General features: G+C 42.7%; 1 protein-coding gene and 1 long non-coding RNA gene across 2 annotated transcripts; one reads left to right on the top strand and one right to left on the bottom strand.

The window, feature by feature from the left end:
- Positions 1 to 956: 956 nt before the first annotated feature.
- Positions 957 to 16,330, top strand: LOC122464006. The gene is made up of 3 exons (XR_006287831.1): positions 957 to 1,105; positions 11,214 to 11,223; positions 16,320 to 16,330. It is a non-coding gene; the product is annotated as an uncharacterized LOC122464006 (long non-coding RNA).
- On the bottom strand, positions 6,879 to 19,395 carry LOC102941645 (acetylserotonin O-methyltransferase). The gene is made up of 8 exons (XM_037889699.2): positions 18,845 to 19,395; positions 17,047 to 17,221; positions 14,719 to 14,848; positions 13,668 to 13,736; positions 12,992 to 13,110; positions 9,647 to 9,787; positions 8,297 to 8,419; positions 6,879 to 7,659 (listed from the first exon to the last, which is right to left on the bottom strand). Exons 1-8 carry the CDS (start codon positions 18,914 to 18,916, stop codon positions 7,448 to 7,450), a joined length of 1,041 nt encoding a protein of 346 aa, XP_037745627.1. The 5' UTR covers positions 18,917 to 19,395; the 3' UTR covers positions 6,879 to 7,447.
- Between the last annotated feature and the right edge of the window lie 825 nt (positions 19,396 to 20,220).

Raw genomic sequence — 20,220 nt, 5'->3', positions numbered from 1 at the left:
TTATTTTAGGTGCGAGTCACAGTACTGCCACCCTTACTTCTGTGCTGCCTTCAGAGCTGGGTGGCCAGAGAGCAGCAAATGTTGGCTGGGTGCCCAGCTCTGAAAGTTTGTGCCCTGCCAGCAGCAGCGCAGAAGTACGGGTGGCAATACCATAATATGCCATTCTTACTTCTGCGTTGCTGCCTTCAGAGCTGTGTGGCTGGAGAGTGGCAGCTGCTGACTGAGGGCCCAGCTCTGCAGGCAGCGACACAGAAGTAAGGGTGGCAATACCATATCATGCTGCAACACCCCCTACAATAACCTTGCGACCGCCCCCCCCCCCCCACGCACACACAAGCAGTGTTCCCTCTAATTTTTGACATCCACGTGCAGAATGAATTTTGTTATGTGCACCAATATGGAGGTGATGTGTGACACACCACTTTCATACTGGTGTACATAACAAAATTTATGTGGTGGGGGTGGGGCTGAGGCTTTCGGAGTGGGAGAGTGGGCTCAGAGCTGGGGCAGAGGGTTGGGGTATGTGCGAGGGGTGAGGTCTCTGGCTGGGGGTCAGAGCTTTGCGGTGGGGCTGGGGATGAGGGGTTAGGGTGTGGGAGGGGGCTCAAGGCTGGAGCAGAGGGTTAGGGTGCAGGGCAGGTGCAGGCTCTGGGTTGGGGCCTGGAATGAGGGGTTTGGGGTGCAGGCTGCCCTGGGGCTGCGGTGGGGAGAGAGGACTCCCCCAGCCCTCTCTCGCCACAGTAACTCAGAGCTGGGGGAGGGGTTCCTCTCCCCGACCACGGCAAGTCTGGGGCAGGTCTGTGTTGGGGGTAGGGGTGGGGCTCCTCTCACTACCGCAGCAGATCCGTGCTGGGGCTGGCAGGGAGAGGCATCTCTCCCCGCACCATCCTGAACCCCTGTGTGGGGCTTAATAGGCAGATATGTGGCCGCGCAGCTTAGAGGGAACTTAGCCCACAACTACTTTTTGGGTCAGGACCCCTACAATTAGAAATTTCTTGAAATTTCTGATTTAAATAGCTGAAATCATGAAATGTATGATTTTTAAAATCCTATGACTGTGAAATTGGCTAGACTGGACCATGAATTTGGGAGGGCCCTATGTATTGTATAACCTTTTACTGCTTGTGTGATTCTTTCTCAAATAAACTGCAGAGCATTGAGCAAATTGAATCCAAATTTTCACTGGTATTGGTTACAATCTGCCCAGCTGTGGGCCACTAAAGATCCATTTCAATAAGGTGGACCTTAGCCCCCCTCTCCATGAGACCCTGACCCTCTCTGTGGCACCACCACCGTCCCGTCCCCACCCACGCTGCCCGGACTTACCTCTGAGCTGCTGCTGGAGGTGGGCACCTGGACAGTAGCTGCCGCTTTGTCTGCTCTGCTTTCAGAGCCTGGTGGCCACAGAGCAGGAACTGCTATGTGGGGTAGGCTACAGGGGGGCCAAGGCAAATTTTAGAGTGGGTATAATCCCCTGCAAGCCCCCCCTTCCCTTATCACTACCCCTATTATTAGTTGTGAGAAAGCTATGTTATAAAAAACACACTAGAAAGGCAATGTAAGTGTATGTAACATGTTGGACATGAAGACACAGAAAATATTAATTTAATTAATAACAGTATTATGTACATTTATACATAGCCCAGAATCCTTGTAATAACTTAGGCCTAAACTTAGGTTGAGTGTCATGAGCAACAGTAGAAGTAAGCCAGGGCAGAAGGCAAAAGTGCCTGAGAGCAGCCTCTGGCCTGAGTGTCCACCCACCACGGCGCACCAGCCAGCGCAGATGGAGGGACCGGGGTGCGGCGCGGACTGACTGGTTGAAGAATTTAAATCAGCCAGTTACTTCTGTTAGGTTTCTTGCTGTTCTTTGGCTCTCTGTCTATGAAGTACAGACCGGAGAATCACTATGTATTTTATCAGCCAAAATAGCATTTTAAAAGCTAATGAGAAGTTACAGACAGCAACATAAAGATGTTTAGATGATAGCGTTTACAAAATGTCAAAAACCTGAACAGGGGAGGTTACAGTTTATCAAGACATAATAAATCAGTTACATTAATTCAGGGTCTAATCATAACCATGGTACAACGGCAAACTTCTGTCCTAGTTCTATGCTGTTCTGAGTGGGTGATTTTAGCACCAGTGTGGAACTATAGCTCATTAAATATAGATCCATATTTATCTCCAGTCAAGTTTATCTGCCCGTGGATTTATGGAATTGCTCATGTCAGTTCAACCACACAATTCCAAAGCAGAATTTAGAAATTCAGACAAATAATCCCAGATCAGTTCAAAATTACCTTTTCCAGGTATATATAGCCAAGCATTGCCACCTATACCAGCACAAAACTATCACTTGTTATACCCAAAATGTAATATGCAGGTATCATTTTGAAGCTATTTTAATTTTTCTGGAATTTCACCACTATTGTAAACTTTAAGCAGAGATTTAAATAAATGGGGAAATCTTTAGTTTATAAACCAGTTCACATCTGCTGCTTTTTTTTTTCTGTCTGTCTATGAAACTGTGGATTCTCTTGACCATAAAAAGCTTTATGTGATTTCTAAGCTGAACTCTTTGAAACACTCAGGGTTTCTCATAGTTCGTTTTTGTTGTAGGCAAGCACAGTTTCCTGTAACAAATAGCAGTAGTAGGCTTATTTAGTGTAATTAGTTTCTCCAGCCTCAGTACTCTCAACTACTTACAAATTTAACATAATTTCCAGACGAGGCTAAACTTGTAAGTGAAATACAGCTAACAAACCATCATGCGTTTTAGTCACTTGGGCCTTGTCTACACATTAACCAGCATAGCTATTGCAGAATAAGCTATTCCACAATAGTGCCTCATAAACACTCTGTTCCAGAATAAAAGTATACCCCAATTATCCAAAGGTTGCTGGAGACACACAGCCTAAATTTAGACCTAAATTATTACAAGGATTCTGGCCTATGTGTGGATGTGCAGAATGTTATTATTAAGTAAAGCCATATTTTCTCTGTCTTCACTGCATAGTGCAACTACACACAGGTTACATGCACATACAATTACCCTTCTATTGTATTCTCTGAGCATGTCTGTCTTTAGAAGCTTGTACCACCTCTTTGGCTGAAGTTTAAGGAGAGTAGATGAACCTCCTGAAGAGGTCAAAAGCAGAAGTCAGCAGGGGTTTTACATTGCACTGTCCTACTTTAAAAGAATGCTATGCTTGAACATTCAGAAGTCATGGCGTGACTATTGCGGATGAACTCACAACCTTAACTCTGCTCATTGTGTGTTTGCACAACACAAACTGTAATTGCATATTGAGCTGCTATTTCTCAAGTAGCACAGTATGTCATATAGTGTTTTCTACAGTGTTAGATACACATATCATCTTCTGCACAGCGTACCACTCTGTGTATACCAGAGTCCATTCGAGTTAGTTACGTCCAAGATACTGTAGAATCTTTCTCTCATCCATAAAAAGTTCCTTTCATTAGCTCAGCTTCCCCTGCTGGGATCTTATCAATCCCTTCTTCCTTTTATTAATAAGGGGGATTATACCACCTCACATGGTAGCAACATGGAAGGAAGGAGATAGAGGGACAACTTGCACCCACCTTCTACTATGGGTCCAGCTAGGGGATACGAAACAATAGGGCTGATTGCCCCATAACTCAAACTACCCTGAATTTTCTTCTTGGGGCCTCTTCATATGCAACCAACCTAGACCTCCTCCTTATTAGCCCTTTCCTGGCTGGGTGTTACTCTTTAATGAAGCAGTTGGACCCACATCTGCTTTCCCTGAAGTCTCTCTCTTGATTAATCCCAGGCTGCCCTTATATCTCCCAGAAGGCCTGGTTCTTAGTCACATGGTCTCCAACACATGACTTCTGTACTCATCCCCTTCATCTGGGGAGGCAAGCTAAAGTGTCACACATGAGGCTGAATCCCAGCCATTGTTCCCTCTAAGCTGTGGGCGTGTGCGTGGGCGCACACAGATCCTAAATCCCACACACACGGCGAAACACCGCACGCACAACAATTTGCACAGAAGAAATTTTTTGCTCACACGGCCTGTCAAAAATTAGAGGGAACATTGGTCCCAACCCCAATCCGCTTACCTCACCTCAAAAGGTGAATTCAGCCCAGATCAAGGTGTCTGAGGGGTGACTTGCTTCCAGAAAAATTATCCTCCTAACTCCCAATACTCAGTGATCAGTGTTAGTATATAGGTCTGTTTGTTAGCCTGGGATAGAATTTGGGGTTTGACTTTTTGATACCCTTATACTAATATGTGTAAACAAAGGACAAAGACACTGTGATGTTGCTTCTGCCTAGTCAGCTGGATTTGTTAGTACAATGGGAACAGATAAGAGCAGTTAAAGTGTTACTCAGAGCATACTTTAAGATTACCTCAACCCCTGTCTCAAGGCAAAATCAAGCAACCAGGTGGGAGGGGCAAAGGGGCTTGGGTGCGGGGGATATAAAACACTAAAAGCCCAAAGAACTGCCGACCCAAGCACAACCTCATTCCTTACCCCTCCCATGGTGTACAAAAGGTGTGGGATGAAGACCCCAGACTCAAAATGGAACATGACCAAAAATTGTAAGGGGTGGGTCTGTGGGCGTGCATTGCAGGTATATTTGGGCCTGCTAAGGAGGAGGAGATGGGAATGGGGACACAGGCAAGGGTCAGAGCTGGGAAGGGGGACGTGGGGTAAATGCTCTGCGGCGTCAGGGCTGGGAACAGAACACTGGGAAACAGACTCTGCCGGCGTGTAGAGCTATGGACATGCTTGCTTGGAACTAACCCCAATAAACATCACTTTGCCTACACTTCAGACTTGCTGTCTGCGCAACAAGAACCAGGGAAGTGGGAGGGTGAAGGGAAAGTCCTCTAACGATCAGTTGATACTCAGCTGGAATAAGAGTTTTTCTTCCTTCCAAAACTCCCGTTTTTTAAATTATGCTTACTACAGCAACTTTGGTTAGCGTAACGATCGGTGCAGACAGCACCTCCACCAACATACAGTGCTGCCTTTCTGTTTTAGTGTGAGGCTGTAGTCTTGTATATTGTTATGTGTTGTGTCTGATCTGGGGGGATTAGTAGGCAGTCAAGTCCTGCCTGTATGTGCTAGAGTCCAGTGGTGAGCTGGAGCCGGTTTGCACCGGTTCGCGCGAACTGGTTGTTAAATTTAGAAGCAGTTTTAGAACCGGTTGTTAGGGCTCCCTAAGCTCCCGGCCAGGGAAGCTCCCCCAGCCCGTCCCCTGCCTTCCCCCCACTTGCAGAGCCTCAGCATGCCGCGCCGCCAGCGCCAGCGCTCTGGACCGCTCTTCGGCAGCTCTGCAGCACCTGCCGCTTTGAGCAGCATGGTAAGGGGGTGGGGCTGCGAGCTCCAGCGGGCCACGCGGCATCCATACACGCTGCCCTGAGCAGCATGGTAAGGGGGCTGGGCCGGGCTGGGAGGAGGGGTTGGATAAGGGGCAGGGAGCGTTTGGAGGGGGCGGAGGTTCTGGGGGGGCGGTCAGGGGACGGGGAACGGGTTGGGCGGGCGTGGGAGTTCCGGGGGTTCTGTCAGGCAGGGCCGGTGCAACCACTAGGTGGACTAGGCGGCTGCCTAGGGCACCAAGTGGTTGGGGGGGCGCCAAAAAGCGGTGCCCGCCCCCATATTTTTAAAACAGTGGAGCACAAGGCTGCCATTGCTCCCCGGCTCCAGAGGGGATGCCTGCGGCGTGGCCAGTCCCTCCCCCCGGGGGAGCAGCTGGCGGTGGAGCAGGGAAGGGGAGGGTCTAGCAGTAGCAGCTGTGCCTTCTTCCCCACGCCATGGGCCGAGCCAAGCTCCCCGCCGCCCCTGGGAATCTCGGTGGTGGCCCGCCGCCGAGAGCCCCAGGGGTGGCAGGGAGCCTGGCTTGGGCGCAGGGGGGCTGTCTGCCTGCACCGCCGCTGAGAGCCCCGGGGGCAGCGGGGAGCCCGGCTTGGCCCGCGGCGCAAGGAAGAAGGCGCAGCTGCGCTCTGCTCTTTGGGCAGAGAAGCTGGGTGTCTACTCTGCCTGCAAGGTACCTAGCCAGGCTGTGGGGAGCCGCACGGATCCGCTGAGCACTGGGGGGTGGGCAGGTCCAGTCCCTGGCCTGGGGAATGGTGTATGTGGGAGCAACCCGGGCACCCCTCCCCCAGCCAGTGCCACCCCCTCCAACACCCACCAACCAGCTCTTTCTCTCCTGTGCACCCCCTGCCCCAACAACCCACCCTGCCCTGCCACTTTTGCCTCTGGGCAGCCTCCACCCAGCACCCCCCCCCCCCGCAGCCAGCCACGGTCACCTTCACCCCTGCATCAACCTTGGGACCCCCCGGCCCACCGCCTGCCATTTCCCTCCTGCCCACTCCTCCCTTGTGCAAACCCCTCCCTGCCACCTTCACCCCCCTGCAACAACCCCGGGCACATACACACCCCTGCCTGCCAGCCCCTTGCAACAACCCCCCGCTGACCACTTCTCCCTTGTGCCACTCCCTCCCTGCCACTGCATCCCCTGCAACAAGCCCCTTTTGCCTCTTTGCAATCTCTTCCCTGCCACTACACCTCCGCTCCTTCCACCTCTTGACACATCACTTAAATCAGAACTTTTTATAGGGAACCGGTTGTTAAGATTTTGGCAGCTCATCACTGTGCTAGAGTAGTTACTTTAAGTGTTCTAGAAATGCCTTTGCTTTGTATAAATGAGTATTACAATACTCTTATCTATATAAAAGTTTACTCCTTTTCTGGATCCAGCTAAGCTCCTGGACTCAGTGGTATCCTGTAGCATGAGTGCCACAGACAGCGTGGGGGAAAACACTTCATTTGATTAGTTTTGAATGTGATACTTTTCATTATACTGACGGTCCTCTTGTTATTGTGATGTGAGACTGAATTAAACATCTGAAGAAACTGAAAAATGGCAAATCCTGACAAGAAAGAGTTCACTCCCTTTACACTGTATACATTTTCATAGAATCTCAGTGCATCCAACAGTATTCAGTACAGTGATGTACAGTTTATATTTGCAGAAAGAAAGCTGAGTACAAACCCAGATGGGTCAGACATTATGTTAAATATGCAAAAAGTGGGGAAAGTACAGAGTCTGACAGAATTGAAAAAATGTATAATGCAAGTAGTATAAGCTTTCCATATTGTTGCTTCCATATTGTTGCTTTCACATGCTATTTCTTGTTAAACGTGTGTTAATTACTTTATTCCCACAGTTAGAGTCCAGAGCCAAACAGGAGTCACATTCAAGCTGGCAGACCGTCAATCCCTGTAGGCTCAACATACATAATGAATGAAAGTTCTAACAGTGTATTGTTGTACAGAGAAAGTGACAAGGTTAACTATGAGCTGGGTTCATTGCTACAGTCTAGTAAAAGCTGATCACTCCACTGCATTCATACATCTAACAATAGACAAGAAAGAAGAGACAGAATTATTTTCTTCCTAAAATGGCATCATAGAGCTTTCCTGTTTTCTTGACTTGAATCTCTCTGAAACCAGCTGCAGTGAGGAGCTTGCTGTACTCGGTTGGCGTTCGTTCTTTTCCTTCGGCCTGAACCAACATGTTCATAGAGTAAAGCTGGGTTTCTATAGGCCCAGTTTTGTCTTCATTCAAAAGTGTTTCAATCAGCAGCACTCCGCCCCCTGGTGGGATGAAGAGATTTAAAAACAAACACATTGATTTGTCAGAGGAGGATACTAAAGCTTATTTTCCAACTGCATTTTTAGGTATTTCCATAACCTTAGTAATCCCCCTTATACAAAAAGAAAAATCACGTTATATTGCTACAGTATTTAATGAAAGAAGGATGCAAGAGGGATTCTATGCATTAATTAACTTATTTCCTGTACTTCAAAGTAGAGAATGAAGGGGAACCTCTTAGTTGGGATTGAAACGTTTATTTACTCTGGCAGAAATGAACCCCAGAGGTGTGGTTGCCAAGCCTCTCTGAAAATCAAGCCCTATGGCACCTAAAAATGCAGATTGGAAATTTTCAAAAATTGAAGAGGTGCTTGTCAACATCATTAGGCACCTAAATAACTTTAAATATCTGGCCTTCCATGTCTAAAGTGAAGTGCCCAAACCTAGAAACCAATTGTGAAAATGTTCACATTGGCCATTATTACTCACATGGCTTGGATACAAATCTCTGATTTAAAATGAGAAAAGCTTTCAATGTATGTTTCTTTACTTAGTCTTTCATTTAAATGGCCCTTTAAAAAAAAAAGTCTAAAACAAATGATGCATATAAATCTCTATTTTGCAAAGAGGAGAACATACCAGGCTTGCAAGCCTTGTGAATTTTTGCTAGTAGCTGCATACACTTGTCATCTGCCCAGTCATGCAGGATTCTAGCCAAAATGTACAGGTCAGCTTCTGGAATTGGATCTTTAAAAAAATCTCCTGAAAAAAAAGAAAAACAATGCAAAAAAACAGGCCTGAATAAGCAAACATTTTAAATTTGGTATTGCAAAAAGTACAAGCTAGCTCCAAAACTACTCAAAAGACTTGCTAGGAAATTACATTCTTCTGGCTTGTCATGATCACGGCCAATGCTAAGCAGTGACTAACAGTGTAGGGCAAAAATTCTCAATGCTGTGTGGCAGTGTGAAGGGGGTTTGTTTGTGTTAAGTGTGGAAGAAGCCTGAAAAATGTAAGCAACCAAACATTTAAGAGACATATCTGATTCTTTGGAAACATTTTAGTGCTTCACAATTTCTCCGAAGAGATGGAAATGAACGTACATACAATGCAATAAAAAGAAAGTATGGTGAGAGTTCCCTAAACAAACCAGAAAAAGTTAATTTTCACCTCCTTCTACATCAATTTAATTTAAAAAACCTCCTCCAATCTAGGTGGTACCACAGTACAAATGAAGATTCACAGCCCACTTAGTGGGCAAATCTCCCAGTATTGGATAATTGCTGATGTGCTCTTTATCCATCCACTTGAATACCAATTTAATTTCTCTCTCTCTCTCTCTCTCTTTCCTGTCTGCTTCACCCATATAAACCGTCTGTCACACTTCTCTGTCTTTGCTTTTAGGTCATTTCTCCCCCACCCCCTCCACTTTTTCCCCTTCTTCACTGCCAGGTCCCCTTTCTCTATCTCTCCCCTCCTCCTCCAATCCCCATCCCCCCAAAACTGACCATTTATTTTGATTTAAATAGTAAAAATAGACATCTAAAAGCAAGATGCCTCAACACTCAATTTATATCGCAACAGGACCCCAACAGCATTTATCCCTTCAAATGTAACATGGACGTCCTTATGGGCCTTTGTGGCCAATCACATTGCACTAATCTAAACGACCTACTGTTTTCAACAATTTTGCATGCTTTGGACCTGCCCACAATTGTTCAGTGAAGCCGCATCCCCACTGCATGACACTGAAGGGCTAGGATGGACACAGCATGGAGTTTGGTTTTTAATTTTTATTTTGCTGTTTAATAGGGATGATGTTCAAGGCCTTGGTATAGACTTGCATCCTTGGCAACTAATAGCTTCTCCCAGGTGAGTAACCCAATCCACAGGGTGTACGTTGCTCAGTACACTCTGTTATCATCAAACATGGTCCCTTCAACACATTTTTCTTTGCAGATGAGCACACACAAAATGAACCCAGTTTACCTTCATGGAAAGTGATCCGACGTTCTTCTGGGGGTACAAAACGCTCCTTTGCCACTTGCACTACTTTAGGTAGGTCATAAATTGTGACTGTAGAATTTGGGTACAAAGAAATACATTCCTGGGCCAAACCACCTGCACATCCTTATAGTGAAAGTGAAATACAGGGTAAATGCTCAAATATAACAATACTGGTCATTTTTATAATAGCTTCCATCTCAGAAACTTAGACTGCAATGAACTCAGACTCATGCTGCCTTGTGAGATAGGTTAACGTTAGTATCCATTTTTACAGAAGGAGACACTAAGTACAGAAAAGGTAAGTGATTTGTTCATGGTCTCCCAGCCTCTCTTTGTCTTCTCTGAAATAGGACCCAATTTTCCCTGCTCCCAGCCCTGTGATCTAACCACCAGCCTGTAAAGGGTATTGTTTTAATGGTGTGATGAAGTTATAGCTGGCTGGAAACTTTCAAAGGAAGAGTTTTTTCTTTCAAAAAATGACCATTTTGAATATGAAAATGTTCTGAAATATTGACTTTTTCTAAGTTTTAGTTGTCATGGAATTTTTTAGGACTTTTTTTTTTTAAATGAATGCAATTACTGGGCGTTTATTTCACTGAAAACCTACATTTTGTTAAACAGGAAATGGAGATAACCATTTCAGTGTTTTCCATCAAACATGAGAAGTTAAACACATGAAATTGGGTCTGTTTTGAATACTACAAAACAGAAACCTCATTTTTTAATGTAAATATTCTGAAAAAATTTCAACCAGCATTACATGAAACTAAAAGCTAAAATACCAGTGACCTACCACAATAGATATTCCCCTTGTCTAAAATCAACGAACCATGCTTCTGTTTTAAAGCTTCCATCTTCAATCATTAGGACGGCATATAGCAAATAATAAAGTCTATGAGTCTATAGTGCTATTAACCTATGACTATCAAAGCACTTCACAAAGGAGGCACAATCTCCATTGTACAGGCTGGAAAAATAAAGGCCCAGAGATGGGAAATGACTTGCTTCAGGTCATCCAGCCAACCACGGGCAGAGCTGGGATAGAACCCAGGTCTCCTAAGTCCCAGGATGGTCACAATCAGCACAGTCACTGCAGGAATGCATGAAAAACTCTAGGCACACTTCGCTACAAGCTGGATTTCAAAAGCCCTTACCTCCTCCCATTAGGTTTACACCAAAAGCCAGGTCTTGGTATATAGAAAATGCCACAATGAGAAAAATAACTGAATTGTTAAAAATGGGAAAGATTCATATCCAGTATTCACCATTCAAAACATTACCATACAGTTAAAGTTCAGGATGGGTTTTGCCTGTATTGTAAAACAAACCCCAGAGGGGAAAGAAACAGGTGAGGAGCATGAGTTGAGTTAGTTTACCTTAAAAGGACAGCATACGTCAAGGTTATTTCCCCCATGATATTTAAATTCATGTTTTTCTCACTGTTTACAACAATGAACTGAAAACTGACCTGGTTTCTCTGCTTCCGCTGCTTTTGCTCCATCCCACAAGCACATGGGTTTGTTCCTGCAGAGCTAGTCATTTGCATAAGACTGTGGGCAGTGAGCATTCAACAACGGCCTGCTCCAAAGATCAGTGGAGTCAATGGGACAATTCCCATCAACGATTTTAGGGTTTGGATTCAGATCGAAAAAGGGCATAGAAAGATTTACTGTATAAGGACTTTGCAAACAGAAAGAAGGGTGGGAGGGAAGCAAGTGGTCCACATTTTGAGCCTACCAAATTGAATAGTGACTCTTCAATGTTAATTCTATACAAACAGCCACCATGAACACTTTTAAATCCCTTGTAATAAAAACACTGATTCCAGTCTGAGAAGCACAGAAGAAATCTCAAGACAACCAGTACATTGTCTTGGGGAGAAGGCAGAAGTGGGGAAAGGGACTTTAAGTTGAGTTCAAGTGATGGGTGGGGCATGGACAATTTGGAAAGATTCCATGGCTATGAATACGTTAAGCTTCAGGATAACTAACTTACTTCCAGCTTGCCTGCCCTACCTTGCCAGCAACCCATCTGGTGAACAGTTTTCCAGGATCCCCCAGCTCCCTGGCTCTTCAACAGCTCCTGTGGTCAGGTTGCCCCAGAGCAGAGCTCCCAAGAAGCATCTTTCATTTGAGAAACTTTGAAATATTCCCCCTCCAGGAACACTTTGGTGTTTCCAAAATGAAGTATTGCAGAATTTCTCTTCTGCAAAAATGTTTGAGATTTTGGCTTTTCATCCCAATTTGGGATACAGTTTATTTCTAAAACCTTGAAACTTTTGCAGTGTGAGATTCATTTTCCCAGCCAGATCTACTTAAAATGAAATAGTCAGAGGGCAGAATAGATCATGCTTATGGACCTTGATTCACCCAGGTGCTTAAGCACAGGCCTATCCTTAAATAAAAATGATAATTCCCATTGAGGCTGAATCAGGGCGATGGGCATGGAAGTAACCCAACAAATGTAGTCAAGAAAACTTTGAAATAATAATACATAACTCTGAAAACATCATCATCATCATCATAATCTGCAGCAGACCTTAATACATCAGTCGCATCATGAAAAGCACAGAAGTGATTGCGGTGTAACTGAAAATATCTGCAGAATTTTTACAGCCAAATTACAGGGCTATATTTGCTGCCATAAGGGAACTACATTGGCAGAGGCTGTTCTAATGGTATGCACAGCTCCAGGAGAAAATTGCCATCAATATTAGTCGGAAAATCATAGGTAAGGCCATTGCAAGGAAGAATAAGACACAGCTGAGGCATACTGAATGGCTTTAGAGGTTGAGAAGTGAAAATGGCCAGAACAGATTAGCCAGACTTCATTTCTGCTTTCTGTGTTTTAGAAACTTGAGAGAGCAAAACAGCAGGGGAGAAGTAGAAATGGAGATTGCGTGGTGCTGTAAATCCTGACAGGACTGAAACACAGAGACAACTGTAAAGCTTTTTGTGGTAAGATGTATGTAGGCAATTCATCAACCTAAAGTCACTGAGTGAAGTGAAGAATAGCCTGGAAGTTGTTCTGGCAGAATTTCTTACGCAATTGCAAAAGAAAAACCTACCAATCATTGAGAAGGAAAATAAGCTGCTACTTAGATCTATGGGGTTCTTTAGACTGAGGAAAACATTCCGCTTTCTAATGCTTTTATCATTTTCATATTTTTATAGGACTTTGGCTCAAAATGTAAAATGCTTCCCTTGTGATTGATCCTGGCCATGAAGTCTGTCCTGTTTTTCCTTTACTCACACAGGTCGAAGAACAAGTGCAATATGTATCCATAGCTTACCAAAGAAAACAGTTCAAAGTTCTTATGACACTTACCTCCCAGATCATAAATGACCGTGAAAGCTGAAAGGTCAAATGCAGCAATCACATCTCTGCCACAAATACTCCAAATTGCATTTAAACCATACATGAATTTGATCATCTCTTCTTCTGATCTAGTCATTTAAAAGAACATTATTTGTAGCACAAGTAAATTATGACACATTTATTGGTGCCTAGCATATTACTCTTTCACGAACTATTATCTCAAATACTATATTAAACCCTGCTTCTAAGCCAGCATGCACAATAGACTACTGTGTCCACTATTAAAGAACTTACACTACTAGCTATTCAAAACATTAAAAATAAATCCACCCTATTTCATATTCCTACATATTAATGAAACTTACCAGAAGAAAAACATGTTACACTTATCATCTAGCAATGTGTTATGATGCTAAGCCTCAGGGTCCCCAGATGTTTTTCATTTAACGGAATTTTTCAGTATACCAGCTATGGTACATAACAAACTTTTAATGATAAGTTGCAAGTAAGAATTTTTTGCTTTGATACCAAAGTGACAAGCATATTAGAAAAAACAGATATTCTCAACACTGGATACCACTGAAATGATGGGTTTTTCATGTGAATAGGACTGATCACCATATTTCACCATCAAAATGGTAATACAAAATAGAAAAAGGCATCCCAACACTAAATTGATTATTACCTGTAGAGAGCCCCAAAGAGGTCTTTTGATGAAATGCCAAATGCTCGCTCATACTGGTTTTTCCCATCTCTTAAAAAAAAATTAGAAAATTGTGAGCATATTTTTGGTTTAACACCTTGCTGCATTGGTGGCAATTTTGGCTTATAAAGGTACTATTTTATTAAACTTATTAAGGAAAAAGGGAATCACCTGTGTGATTACAAGTGATTACAACATTACAAGCGTTACCCTTTGTTTGATTTCTTGAATCATTCTGAAATCCACAACCAAAAGATTCAGAAAGGAAATCAACCTCTACTTTGTTATTATTTTATGTTCATTATTGGACACCACTAGGAGGAAGGAAACACAACTGCTATTTGATGTACCAGAGACAGGGCTCAGATCCTCAGCTGGTGTAAATTGACATAGCTCCATAAAGAGCTGTGCTGACTTGTACCGGCTGAGATTCTGGCCCAATATACACTGACTTCCTTCCTCACTTTCTTCTGCCTTTGGCAACAAAACCAATTAGGATCCCTGCAAGCATCCCTCAGCAACTATTCATCATCATTTGCCTGGCCGAGGGCTTCCCTCCACAGAAACTGTTGTCATGAATAAATGTTCCCCTTGGGACACACCAAAGAAGCATAGTATAGAAGTGTGTTTCCTGAATCTACAGTGAATTCATCCACTGAAGCACTAGCAAACATGTAATAATAGCGATACTTAGCACTTCAACATGCTTCTGAAACAATTACCAGTCAATGAGTATCATCAGCAGGCAGGACTGAACCTGGGACCTCTGGAGCTAAATGCAGGCCCCTCAAGCCACATAGCTGTTAGCTAACACTGTAGCAGATTCATTAATCTCCAAGTGATCTCAGTGCCACTACGTGGGACAGAGCACTACACCCAGGACGTGTGTGGGTTACATATGTCTTCATTTTCTACTGTTTCCCCAGAGACAAGCCTCTTCCTGAGCAGGTTCACAAATGTAGCAAAGTGCTTTACTGCAATGGGTGTTGGCACATGAATTTTGTGCAAACGACAAAAGATTTCATCTCCTTACCTCACAGCATCTGTCAGGTAGTGCCAGCACAAATAGATGGTTTTGGAGTAGTACATCAAATTATGATACTGAGACTTGGGACTTGATTTTGTAAGATAGAGGTTGGAAAGCTCTGTGTTCCTGTAAAAGGCTAAAAGGAAAAAGAAGGTAAGTTAACATTTACAAACTTGTCATTGTGCAACGCCTGTTTTACAGCATAATCTTTATAACAAGAACAAGCTGTAGGAATGCAACCAAAGCAACAAAGAAAGTAGATAGGCCAGAGATGGGGGAGGGCCCGCGGGCACGCATGCATAGCATACCATGTCTACCCGTCAGATTCTGCAAGAACTGGAGTGAAGGATTCCAGAATGTTATAAGCACATCCCATCACTACCAGCACGTCTTTTGTGAAAGAGCAAGAGGAAAATGTATAAGCCACACGGCTGTGGTGACATCTCTTTCCACTATGCTTTTTAGTGTGTATACTCAAAAGCATCTTATTTCAGCAATAACACCTAACATACCAGTCTTTTTTCACCTGGTGAGGAAACCAATGGGGAGAGTTAAGTCCCCAGGACATAATACCACCCATTATCCCTAACTTGAATAGCTCAGACACTTCTGAGGACATCTACTGCTACTGAATTTCAGTATTCTCGCTGGCTGATTATGGGAGTCATCTCACAGATGCAAAGCTTTGGACTCGTACTATGCTCACTATATGTCTTTAATGGACAGACATATGGGCTGCTATAGAATGTGTTCTCTCTCTTACAACAGAGGCAAACTCCCACTGAATTCAATGAGAGCCAGATTAGGCTTTAAATCTTTTCCTCAGCTGTCTGTGATGGGAAGACTGAGGTATGGGCAGCTCCAGGAAAGTCTGTGTGTGTGCTCTCCACCGGGGTGGCTGCCACGGAGGAGAAAAGTTCCTTTGAAGCATCCAGCTGAACTTCCATTAGCAGGGTGGATGCTGCCTCATTTAGGCTTCTGCAGCTGGGCTGTTTTCCATGGAAAGGGTGTAGGTGGCTTCTGAACTGGCCACAGATTTCTAAGGGCTTGTCCATATGTTGAAATGGACTGGAAAAGCTGTTTATTAGAGCTCCCTGTGCTGACACTATTATTGTAGAATATCAGTATACTTTTCCAATTTAGATTAGTCCATTTTGGAAATGAATCAAGCTAAACTGGAACAAGCCAAGCTAAATTGAAACAAACTAACTCTTATTCCAGAATAAGAGCATCCACCAGGGGAGCTACTGTGGAATGGCTATAGCACTTCAAGTTCCCCCTTCCTTACTCCAAAATAACTTCCCCATGTAGACATGGCTTAAGAGCAGAGAAGGTACTTGTAAAAAGGCCATTCTTCTTTTATGTTTATTTAGCAGTCCCTCTGCTATGCAAACACAGTAAGAATACTCTTTCTGACCCAGTGTACCAATGGGTTTATATTAATCCTGAGAGCACTGCTTGATTCCCATGGGGAGGACACCTAGCTGTGATGGAAGGACTGGGGAGAGGGTCTTCATAGAGCTTGACAGCTGGGAGAGACAGAGAGAGAGAGAGAGATTAATGCAGCCGACTCTGAAAGGTTGCAAGTGAGTACAGCAATTGTGAAGAGGTTTGTATGCATGGGGCCTGGCGCAAATGCTGAATACATTTGTCATTCACTAATTTAAATTGATCATTTGGAGCTGCAGATTTCTTACATTATCCAAAGACTATGTTATGAATTATTTATTGTTTGAAACACCTCTCAGAAACAGACCTTCAGGTGGTGTAAACAGGCTTAGCTCCACCAATTTCAGTGGCGCTCCACCAATTTATACCAGCTGAGGATCTGGCCTAATATCTTTAGATCAGGAAATCTGAGACTGTACTTTATGAAATAAAGATAATTAATATGAAGATATAAAGACAATTGGCCAAGTCAGCGGGAGAGTTTAAAGAAGTCTAAGTGTAACTAATACCTTCTTCTGACCTCCACACTATATATACATTTACACATCTTACAACACTCTCTTAGATTCCCTTACAGCTGCTTAGACTCAAATTCCCTTCCCTTATGGGTAATTACTATTGCTTGTGAATTTGGTCCAATGCGTTAAAGAGGTTCTTAGGAGAGGTAGAAAAGTGACTATGCATCTGTTTTACTCTCTTACTCCTACCAAGTTCAGTTTTTGTAAATCTGCTGCATTGAGATTTTTCAGATCACACTGTACCTCTTCCCTCATTCTGGCATTTTGGCGTTTAATATTATAACTCAGTCTCGCACATGCTATTTAATGAGGCCTTAAAACCAACAGTGATTTAATTGTTAGCCTTCTCCCTTCCCAACAACATTACCTCCTTCACTTTTCATTTCGACTCCCAGGAGCTTTAATCCCACACAGGCATCAAGTAACCGTTCCATTCCGCTGGCGCTGGTGCCCAAACGTTCAGCAATGGCATCTGAAGACAGGGGCCCTTCTGACTCCAGCAATAGATCAAACACTCCCAATTCACAGGCGGTAAACATAATCTGAAAGCAAATGGGGGTGGGGCAGTGGAGTAAGAGAAAGTGCAGATCCCCCCGTTAAGCAGCTCCTTAAGTGAGAAAATTTTACAAGAATTGTAAAAACCACCACTAAAGTGTTTTTCAGCCATCAAAATGCTGTGATTAAACTGCAGTTGCTTTTAGCACTGAGACCATTACTTAAATTGCGCTGCTTCTTTCATTTCTGTTCCATGCTGATCTACCCATTAAATAATCACATATTCAGGCCAGGTATTGTGTATGCATTTTTTTTTTTGCCTTTATAGGTTTAGAACAGACCCTTACAATACCACATTTTAAAGGCATTGTGCTATGATTAATAGACTGATGTGACGTATTGTTAAAAAAACCTATGAAAGTCTCATGCAGCAAAACCAGAAACAATCCTAAAAGCTTTGGAGCCCTTAGATAGATCGAATAGCCTATCCCCAAATTGTAACAAATGTCTTTTTATTTATGTCTTTCTATCTAGCATGGAACGCATAATGCTAGATTGCATATTTTATGGTCATAGAAAACGTTCACAAAAATGCCAGAGCGTGCCAGTTCTAATCTCCTGCTTGCCATGATCCTTTGTAAACCTCCACAGAGTTCCCCCTCTCCCTCTAAGAGATAACATAACGCTATCCAGCGGAATCAAAATTACCTTCCGATTATCTTTCAAAAATATATTTTAAGAGTGTGAATTTGAAAAATATTGGCCATTCACTGCCTCTCTGGGTGCTTAGAAAACTGTTATTTTTGAACTAGCCTATATTCTCTCCACAGTGGAAAGGAGACTCATTGGGCATTTAATTCCCCACCACACACACACACACACACACACCCTATGAATGGTATTTCTTGTTTTGCTGTGTTGGCTTTTGACAGAGCTGGAAATATTAAATACTAATTGAAACACATGGTTTGTAAAAATATCTTCAAAGAGGGAAATGAAATCTCTGGGTTTCCACCTCTGCCTTACTACCATTCTGTTTCTTGAAAGACAGTCATTAAACTAGATCCGTTTTGCCCCCAAGGGATATAATCTGCCAGAATATAAATAAGCCACTGTGTTCTCTTTTGCAGCGCAAGGTAAATACAGATATGCAAAATTCACTGTAGGTGAGTATATTTTTGCAAAACTGTGTTATCTGGAGTTAGATTTTGCAAAATCAAAACCAAGGGTCATTTGGATCTGTGGTCTGTTTATCCGAAAACCCAAAATTTAGAGGTATGTGGAGATATTCTCTTAGCAAAACAGACTGGCATGATTTTGGGTGATTTTAATTTAGCAAAACATCATTTGGAAGACTATAATAATACAACTTGGTGCAGATCTGGGTTCCCTTTACCCAAAACCCCAAAATTTAAGGAGTTGGATAAATTATCTCAGAGTTGGCCCATCCTTGAAGGTGACATTTCTTACAGGTTTTTTTCTGCAAACTTTCATCATGACTATTTCAAGATAAAATCTGACAAACTCCTAAGAGATTGAGGTTAAAATTGGGACCCCTTGTATTGAGTCTCTTCCTTTCTTGAGATTTAAAATAACCATCTAAATTGAGTTTGGAAATTTCTACCTACCTAGTTTTAATATAATTTCTAAGCATTATTTGTAATTCTTACCTTTGAGACTAAAAACCCATTGTTGTATTGAAATAAGATCTGAGGATAGTCAAGGTCTTGTGTGGAGCTCATTTTCCTTCAGCACTCTGTGAGAGATCTTCTTGCCTTCGTCATTTAAATAAGCCTCTTTTTCACTAGGTACAGATCACACTGGGGAGTTCACTTAACCTTATTAGTTGTGAGAAAGATGTTATTAAAACACACACATATTGGTTGAAGAATTTGAATCAACCAGTTACTTCTATTAGGTTTCTTGCTGTTCTTTGGCTCTCTGTCCATAAAGTACAGGCTGGAGAATTACTATGAATTTATGTATTTTATCAGCCAAAATAGCATTTAAAAAGCTAATGAGAAGTTAAAGAAAGCAAAATAAAGATGGTTAGATTATAGTGTTTACAATGTCGAAAACCTGAACAGGGGAGGTTACAGTTTATCAAGACATAATAAATCAGTTACATTAATTCAGGGTCTAATCACAACCATGGTACAACGGCAAACTTTTATCCTAGTTCTATGCTGTTCTGAGTGGGTGATTTTGGCACCAGTGTGGAACTATGGGATCCTTAAATATAGATCCTTCTTTATCTCAAATCAAGTTTATCAGCCAGTGAAATTATGGAATTGCTCATGTCAGTTCAACCACACAATTTTAAAGTAGAATTTTAAAATTTGGGCAAATGAATTATCAAACAATCCCCAAACAGCTCAAAATTACCTTTTCCAGGTATATATAGCCAAGCTTTGCCACTTATACCAGCACAAGACTATCTCCCATTATACGCAAAATATAATATGCAGGTATCATTTTGAAATTATTTTAATTTTTCTGGAATTTCACCAGTATTGTAAGCTCTTATTTTAAGACAAGTTTCAAATGATGAGAAAATCTTTAGTTTACAAGCCAGTTCAAAGCTTCTTCCTTTTTGCTCTTTCTCTAAGAACTGTCAATTGTCTTGACCATGAAAAAGATATGTGATTTCTAAGCTAAACTCTTTGTTACACTCAAGGGTTTTTCATAGTTCACTTTTGCTGTAGATAAGCACAGTTTCCTGTAACAAATATTAGTAGTAGGCTTAGTTAATGTAATTAGTTTCTCCAGACTCAGTACTCTCAACTACTTACCGATTTAACATAATTCCTGGACAAGACTAAACTTGTAAGTGAAATACATCTAACAAAACATCATACATTTTAGTCACTTGGGCCTTGTCTACATAGGGAAATTGATCAGCATAGCTATTGCAGAATAAGCTTTCCTCAATAGTGCCTCATGTAGACACTCTGTTCCAGAATAAAAGTATCCAAAGGTTGCTGGAGACACTCAGCCTAAATTATTACAAGGATTCTGGCTGATGTGTGGATGTGCAGCATGTTAT

The sequence above is a fragment of the Chelonia mydas genome, chromosome 1 (assembly GCF_015237465.2).
Source record: "Chelonia mydas isolate rCheMyd1 chromosome 1, rCheMyd1.pri.v2, whole genome shotgun sequence".
Lineage (NCBI taxonomy): Eukaryota > Metazoa > Chordata > Testudines > Cheloniidae > Chelonia > Chelonia mydas.
This window is presented reverse-complemented; position numbering and strand designations above follow the sequence as displayed.